At 46.4% G+C, this 8,185-nt stretch overlaps 1 protein-coding gene across 1 annotated transcript; it reads left to right on the top strand.

Moving 5' to 3' along the window:
- The first annotated feature begins 5,373 nt into the window (after positions 1 to 5,373).
- LOC144798178 (actin-like protein 9) lies at positions 5,374 to 6,666 on the top strand. Its single transcript, XM_078668927.1, has one exon. The coding sequence runs from the start codon at positions 5,374 to 5,376 to the stop codon at positions 6,664 to 6,666; it is 1,293 nt and encodes a 430-aa protein (XP_078525053.1).
- Positions 6,667 to 8,185: the final 1,519 nt, after the last annotated feature.

The raw sequence follows: 8,185 nt of genomic DNA, 5'->3' as shown, positions 1-8,185 counted from the left end.
GTGGGCTCTGGGCTCCCTCCCTCTGGTTCTGATTTCTGGGGCGGTCTGGCTCTGGTTGGCTGTTGTGCTTTTCCTGGGCTCCTTCCTGGTTGGAGGTTCCTTTTTGGCTCTCCTTCTGGGTCCTGGTGGTCCGATGTTGTGTGCCTCCTGGCTGGCTGGCCTGCCTCTTCTGCGGCTGGTTTCTTGGGGTTGGGCTGTGGGCCTTGCTGTTGGTCCTCTGCTTTTGGGGTTTTGCCTTCGGTGGTTCCGTGGTGTCCCCCTTTTTAGGTCTCGCTAGAAGTAAGCAAAAGCGAAGCTTTTGCGTCTAGCAAGACAACTTATGTTGTTACTTTGCGGGGAATGAGGACTGCAAAGTGGCACGCGCACGCTCAGCCCGGCGCCGTGCACGTCCCCTGCCACAGTCACACACATACACACGCAGGCAGGAAGGCCCACACACACACAGACACGCGCGCGCGCGCGCCCCCCCGCCGCACTCACACACGCACGCACACACATACAGAGCCGCCCCCCCCCCCCGCCGCATACATACAAGGGCCTCCGGCCGCCGCATACATCGGGACTCACCGGGTCGGCTGGCGCTCGGCGGCGGGCCGGTCTCTCCTTCTCCAGCGGGGGCTCCATCTTCTGCACGGCCCCCCCGCCATGGCTGGCACGGCATCTCCGGTCACAACAGGCTGAGGCAAAGCTTCCGCGAGGCAGTGGGAGTCGACACACCTCTTTCCGGCCCCGCCCACAACCAGGCGGCGGGCCGGACATCTGCTTCCGGTGTTTTCCTCTGGGCTGCGGCGGTGAGTGTTCTCTCGTCTCCTCCTGTAATGCACCGTTCGCTCCTCTTGTATTTTGTTGTCTCACGACAATCACTTTAGCCTCATGTAATGTAACATTAGCTTTTGTAATTTGTTCACTTGTAATGTTCGCGTGTAATGTTTCTCATGATCTATCATTTCGGTTCCTATTGTGAAGCGCTCTGACGTAAAGTCCGCGCTATATAAAAACGCATAAATAAATAAATAAAGGCAAACCTCCCTGCACAATCAACTCCTTTCAGACACACCTCCCTGCTAAACAAGCATTTGCAATGCAATAGGTCTCGCAGTTGTAAGAGTTTGAGCTATTGGCATTTTAAATGACAGTGCCTTTTATTTATGTATTGGTTTTTAAAACATAAATAAAAGGCATTGTGATTTACAAAGCCAATAACTTAAACTCTCTCAAATGCGAGACCTATTGCATTGCAAATGCTTGTTTCCTCATGGGGGTCGGTTCCTCCTTTTCCAGTTCTGGGGTTTTGGTTTCCCTGGTTCCGTGTGGACCTTTGTTGTCTTTCTTGGTTGTGCCCTGGGTTTTGCCGGGTCTGTTTTTGGTTGGGCTTTTTGCTCTCCCTGCCCTCTGTTGTGGTGGTTGCTTGTTTTTTGTCCTGGTGCCTCCTGCTTTGGGGGTTTGCCCCGGTCTTGGTCGTTTCTGGGGCTCCGGGTTCTTCGCCCGGTTGGTTCTGCTGGGGTTGGCCTTTGGTCGGCCCTGCCCTGTGGCCTGGTTCCTTTGTGGTTCCTTGTTGCTGCCCTCTTTCGGTTCTGCTGGGGTCTTCCCCTGCTGTGTGTGGGTCGTCCTTCTGCTTTGTTCCTTCCTGGTCCTTCGGCTTCTCCGCCCTGTGCGGGCTGTTCTTTCTGTCCTTGTCCTTTGGGCTGGGTTGGCCTGTTGGTCTCTGGTTGTTTGGCGGCCTGGTGGGGCCTGGTTCCGGGGGCTTTGCCCTTGGGGGTTTCTCGCTGGTTGGTTGCCCTTTCCTGGCTCCTTTCTCCGTTGGGTTGCGCACACTTCTCCTGGCCTTCCTTTGGTCGTGAGGGGGGGGGGTCCTTGGTTTTGGCCCCTCTGCTTGCTCCCTTGGGGGCTTGGCTCTACTTCTGTGCCTCCCTTCCGGCTTGCCGGGTTGGTGGTTCTTGTTTTCGTGGCAGTCCCCTTCTGGCCTTTGGGGGTCTTGGTTTGGGTCTGTGGGGTTCTGTTTTCTGGTCTGGTGCCCTTGTTGTTTGTGGGGTTCCGGAAGGCCGGATTCTCTGCTTTGGTATTCTCCATGTTTTAAGGAATGGGACGAGGTCAGGAGGGACCTGGGGGTAATGTCCTATTACTTACCGGTAATCTTCATTACTCCTGGTCCCGTTGACCTCGTCCCATTCCTTACTTCCCTCCCTCCCTCCCTCGCGGCCGGCCTTCCTGTTGTTGGCTTGGTGTTTTCAGGCTGCATGCTGGGTCGGTACCGCTTAAGTACTTCCAGTGGGAGGGAGCAGGTAGGGTATCCCAGCATGCTCCTTTTCTTTTTTCTGTCGTGGAGATGGTCATCTCCATGTTTTAAGGAATGGGACGAGGTCAACGGGACCAGGAGTAATGAAGATTACCGGTAAGTAATAGGACATTTTTTCTACATGAAGCACTATCAATGCCCCTTCCAAGCATTTCATCTCTGTGGCATACAACAATTGCTTTAACTGGCTCAGGTTCTGGGTAGATCTGCGACCTGGGATGAATCCCCGGTGGGCTTTATGCACCAGGAATGTTATGACTCTTGATCAAAAATGATCCAAATTTTTTATACCTGCATTCATCATCATTATAGGCCTGTAAGACCCAGACAGTTTAATATCTTTATGTGGAGTTGGTAATATACCTATCCCCACTTTTGTTACTGATCCCAGGAGAATGCCTATTTCTCTGGATTCCTGGCAGAGCTCCTGAATTATATCCTCTATGGACCTAAATCCCTGTAGCATTCCTGACTGCTTCTAGTAGTTCTTCTGATCCCAGTTCCTCCTCCAGGAGTCCCCTCTAGGTATGGGAATGTCCACCATGGAGTCTTCCCCTGACTCCATCTCCCCTCCTCTGGTTTGTTGAGATAACTCCTGCAGGTGATTGGCTAAGACTTTATTAATATTTCTGTGGGTTATCGCTATGCCCCAGTTAAGTTGTTCTATGGATAGGATGCTGTATGGACACACTATGTGTGTTTTAAAGTGAGTGGACAGTACATTAGGATAGAATCTCTCAAGAGATTTGTATGTGATGCCATACTGGGAGTACAATTTTCACACAGTCTACGGGCAAGCTCCCGCTTACATAAAGGAAAGGTTGGAGATATACAAACCAGAACGAAGATTAAGGTCCTCAGACGCACAGTTGTTGGTGTGCCCCCGGTTTAGGCTGGCCACAAAAGGGGGGAGATCCTTTTCTGCTCTGATCCCAAAATTTTGGAATAAACTCCCTGAGACCCTCCGAAAAGAAGGTCATCTCCTTCGCTTCAGAAAAAGTTTGAAAACCTTCCTGTTTAGGGATGCACTAAGCTCAGCTTAAACTTCTTGTTGCTCCCTCCTTCCGATAATGATGTAGTTGTTGCCCTTCGGTCACAAGCGCCCTGAGATCTGCCGGTGAGTTGGCGCTATAAAAGCCGGAACTAACAATAACAATAACAATAACAATAACCAACCCAGGAAAATATGTCTAATCACCTTTATTGAAAAAGAATTGTGTGTTGTATGTGTGGAAAAAATTGCAATCCCCCCACCCCTTCTTGTAAACTTAATGAAATATGAGGGTGAGTTCTGCAGTCCAGGATAAGGCTGTGCAATTTAAATCATGTTGGAGCCCTAAAGACTATCAGCCTGATTCATCAACGGGCCGTTTTGCGAGCCCCTAATAGCGAATCATAGCGAATCGCTATTAAGGACTCGCAAAACGGTATTCATGTAGGAATTGCTAAATAAATAGCGATTCCTACACATTCCTTATTTGCGAGTAGCAAATTGCTAATCGCAAATAAGGAATAACTCCCCATTCATTCCTATGGGCCAAAAGGCTCATAGGAATGAATGGGGAGTATTCCTTATTTGCGATTAGCAATTTGCTACTCGCAAATAAGATAGCGATTGAAAGGGTGCCAGGGGTGTCCAAAGGACACCCTGTAGCACCCCTGAAATGCAAATTGAAACAGGTGTTGCACACACACATGTCCAAGGGACATGTCTGTGTGCAACATGCAACTTAGAAAAATGCTTTTAAAAGCATTTTTCTAAGTTTTTGCTATTTACCGAGAGGTCTGACCTCTCGGTAAATAGCAGCCCAAAATTGCAAATTCACAATTTTTAAATGTGTCATGAATAGCATTTAAGGACTCTCTAATAGAGATTCCTTAAATGCTAATCCTCGCATATTTGCTAATTCTTTATTAGCGATTTTTGCATTTGGGATGATGAATCCCAAATGCAAAAACTGCACTCGCAAAGGGCCAGATTCTGAGAATCTGGCCCTTTTGCGAGCGCATTTACCTTCATGAATCAGGCTGTAAGTGAACCATACAGTCTAATGGACTCGTGGTCTGCAGAGCTGCGTCTTAGAGCCTGACTAAGGGCGTGTATCTGTGTATCTGCGTGTATCTGTAAACTGTGTAATGTTATGACTAGTTCTCAAATTAGAGGTGTAATATTGTAAAATCTGTGATTCTGACAGGTACAGTAGATCTATTCATGACTCACTTATTACCTTCCTCGGCAAATGTATGTTTTCAATACTGGTTCATTATAACCTCGCTTTTTCCAAAACCAACCCCTGTTTTTTTAACCATACCGACTGTAGGCAGGAATAAAGTAGGTAGGCCTATTAGTCAGATATTTTTAACTTAGTTTAGCATTACCCTCCACTCCCCTCCTTCAAGATCCTCTTTATCATTGTATAAAAACACCAAAGAAGTGCTCCCACGTAGCTGTAGGACGCAGCACGCCCGATCCGCAGCGGATCGGGATGGACCCGATGATGAATCATGCCACCAAGGGGCAACCCTGATGGGTGAGGGTTTTATTAGAAAAAAAATGTTTCTTTCTTTTGGAGAGTTATGGGATGCCCCCCTACTGGGTTCCTGGTTTTGCATAAATAGTATATAGTTTAGGAGGACAAACCTTCACTGTATCTTGAAGGACACAGTCACAACACCGTGATCGTACAGGTTTTTAACAATTAGAGCTCAAGTTGAAATTTTGTCTCACCCTTATTTTTATGTATGAACTTACAGCTTGAAAACAAAGAGGGAATATTGGAATGGCCATGCTTTTTCTGATGATATAAACACGCCCTTCCCTTATAGTATGGAAAGCAGGCCAATATATGTTTTAGGTCTTGATTTGTTTATGCAGTAAGAAGGCTCGAGATGGTCTTCCTGAGGTCACCTAGTCTGCGACAACATTATCTTTGGTGAATCTGATTGGAGCTTTCTTGAGCCAACATCACAGCTGCCTTTATGACGTCAGCAGCAAGACTACAAGATTCACTTGAAGTCAGCACTTCCTATGCCGTGGAGATAGGTTTCTTTGTCCCAACTGTGTAATTTCTGGCAGAATGTTTTCTAGAAGCCCTCGACCACCGCCACCTTTGCAGGTTCTACATTCGTCAAGTGCTGGAAAGAAGCTGTTAGCGAGCAATTCTCCGCTAACCGAAAACATAGATGCAAGTCCTACAGAGAGTCTTGCTGCTGCTGCTAGCAACTCCAGTGAAGCACTACAGTCTAGTGTTTCAATGAAAAAGACTGGTGCAGTGGTGATTGACACCGGCACAGGGAGTTGTAAAACTGGCTTTGCTGGACAAGCAACACCACTATCCATTGTGGACACAGTGATCAGCTATCCCCTGGGGAAGTCACTGAAATGTGGGAACATACGAGAACCCTATTTTGTTGGCCAACTTGCCTGGGACCAGCCGGATGTGAGGATCGTGGAACCTGTGAGGCACGGCATCATCATTGACTGGGATGCTGTGGAGACCCTATGGAGGCATATCTTCTACCATGATCTGAGGGCCTCGCCGGAGGAGCACGCCATTCTGCTTTCAGACCCTCCACTGTGTCCTACCACCAACAGGGAGAAAATGGTGGAACTTTTGTTTGAATCTTTAGGTTGCCCGGGCATGTATATTGCATATCAGTCTGTCTTGTCGGCCTATTCTTACGGGAAAATCAGTGGCTTGGTGGTGGAATCTGGATACGCCGTGACTCACACTGTGCCCGTTCTCCAGGGATACAATCTTCCACATGCTACGGAGAGGATGGACCACGCCGGAAAAGACTTAACGGAGACCTTGTTGAAGATGTTGTTTGAGTTTAGTAGTGCGTTCAACGATAGCACAAAGCATATTGTGGAGGACATCAAACGTAAATGCTGCTATATTGCCCTCGACTATGAAAGTGAATTGAACATTCCAGAAAATAACTATTTGGTGGATTATCAGCTTCCTGATGGCCAAGTCATCACCATCGGTAAGGAACGGTTTCAATGCCCCGAAGCACTGTTCAGGCCACCAGAGGTGGTTGGCATTGGCCAAGTAGGAATTCACAAGATGGCCGAAAACAGCCTAAATAAAGTCCCAGAAGAGTGCAAAAGGGAGATTTCTGAAAACATCCTACTGTGTGGAGGATCATCTCTGTTTGAAGGTTTCTACGAGCGGTTCTGCCAAGAAGTTAAAAAGTGGCCGCCTTTGCAGTTCAAGAGTAACGTCATATCCCTTCCAGAAAGGAAGTACTCGACATGGACAGGGGGCTCCATTTTGGCCTCCTTAAAAGCCTTCCAGTCTTGTTGGGTCCATATGGCAGAATATAAAGAGCAAGGCCCACATATTGTCCATCGCAAGTGCTACTAAAGAAATTAAACTTCTCAATCTCGCCAGTCAAAAATGGAAAGTCCTGAATACATATAAGCAAAAAATAATAAATGACTGAGTATTATGAAACAGAAGCCAGTGTCCTGTTTAGTGACAGAAGGAAGAGGGCCTGCCTAGCTAAGATGAAAGTAGGGTAAGATAGCTTGAAATAGAGAATTTTGGCATAAAAATTCAAGGCTAAAAGTTGCTTTGGTTGGTCACTTTAGTATGTTCAGGAGCTCTGCAAGGATCTTCTCTGCACCAGCCAAAGTACAATTAACTTTTCCACTTATTTTCAAGGCCCCTAGCAAAATAGAATTTTGCCTCCTGAAGTGCTACCCATGCACAGTAAAAGGGTTATTTTTCTTGCATTTTTGAAGTGATTTAAAGCCAGCAGAAGGTGGTGTCATGGGGCAGCTGCTTTACCTCGCATTACAGAAGTACTGGACACCATTGGTTAGGTTTGGCTTGGTTGGGGAGGGAATGTTGCCCAACGGCTAGGGCGGTCGACCTCAGAGCTGGGGAACTGGGTTCGAATCTTGGCAGGGATACTCAACATTCTGTGACTCTGGGAAAATCACTTAATATCCCTGTGCCTTACAAAAATGAATGTGTCCGCCTGTAACCTAACTGGTGCTCATGTAAAGCACTCTGATACCTCTGGGGCTTGTTCATGCTATATAAAAACTCAAAACAAATATATATATATATTAGATGCGGTCCAGATTTTGCGTCAGGATTGCTCCTGCAAAATCTAATTTGTTTCATGTCATAATGCCCTTAAATGTACTCATGATATACCTGATAAACATATGTATGATGTTGAAATACCTGATTTCACTTCTTCTGATGTCACTTTCAGTGAGGTCACTTCCTGTGATCCCAAGTGCGATGCCTCACCTCGTGATGTCATGCGCTGTAAGGCACGAGCAATGATGTAACTTGCATACTGCCTAACTTGGTTAGTCCTCCCACTTCAGTTTTGTAGGACTTGTGCCGTGCCCCATGAATATTTTCACTTCGTTATTTGCTTTGCTTAAAAAAGGAAACTAAAGAAGCGCAGCTGGAAAAAGTAAAATAGTGAATTGCATAAATGAAACTTGTGAAATGTAACAAATGTCTTGCATTAAGGTGCAAGAGATCTCTGTTTTGGAATGTAATGTTTAAGAGGTATAAATGAACTGTCACTGCCAGGACCCCCATCCCATTCTTGGAAAGTTGTAAATCATAGAGATGCAACCATGCACAGATTAACAGGAACGTCCAACATTTGAAAATCATGATTGGTGTAATTTATTTCATCTATTAAATACTGATCCTCAGGTACAGTAATTTATCAGATATGATAAGTACTGATCCAATATTGAAGCACGTCTAATAGAGCCCTAAATCTATTGAGGAGCTCAGTGCAGTACACAAATCTTAGGGCCTGATTCAAAAAGGTAAACGTATTTTTTTGTGTAAGTTTATGTTTGTTTTGGAATTCACAAACTTCGTTTTAATAGTAAGTTTACGACTG

Source organism: Lissotriton helveticus, chromosome 12, assembly GCF_964261635.1.
Source record: "Lissotriton helveticus chromosome 12, aLisHel1.1, whole genome shotgun sequence".
NCBI classification, from domain to species: domain Eukaryota; kingdom Metazoa; phylum Chordata; class Amphibia; order Caudata; family Salamandridae; genus Lissotriton; species Lissotriton helveticus.
Note: the sequence above shows the minus strand (reverse complement) of the source record. Positions and strands in the feature narration are given on the sequence as shown.

Excerpts from the sequence above, each read along its gene's own strand:
- LOC144798178 (XM_078668927.1), top strand. The coding sequence starts at position 5,374 with ATGTTTTCTAGAAGCCCTCGACCACCGCCACCTTTGCAGGTTCTACAT.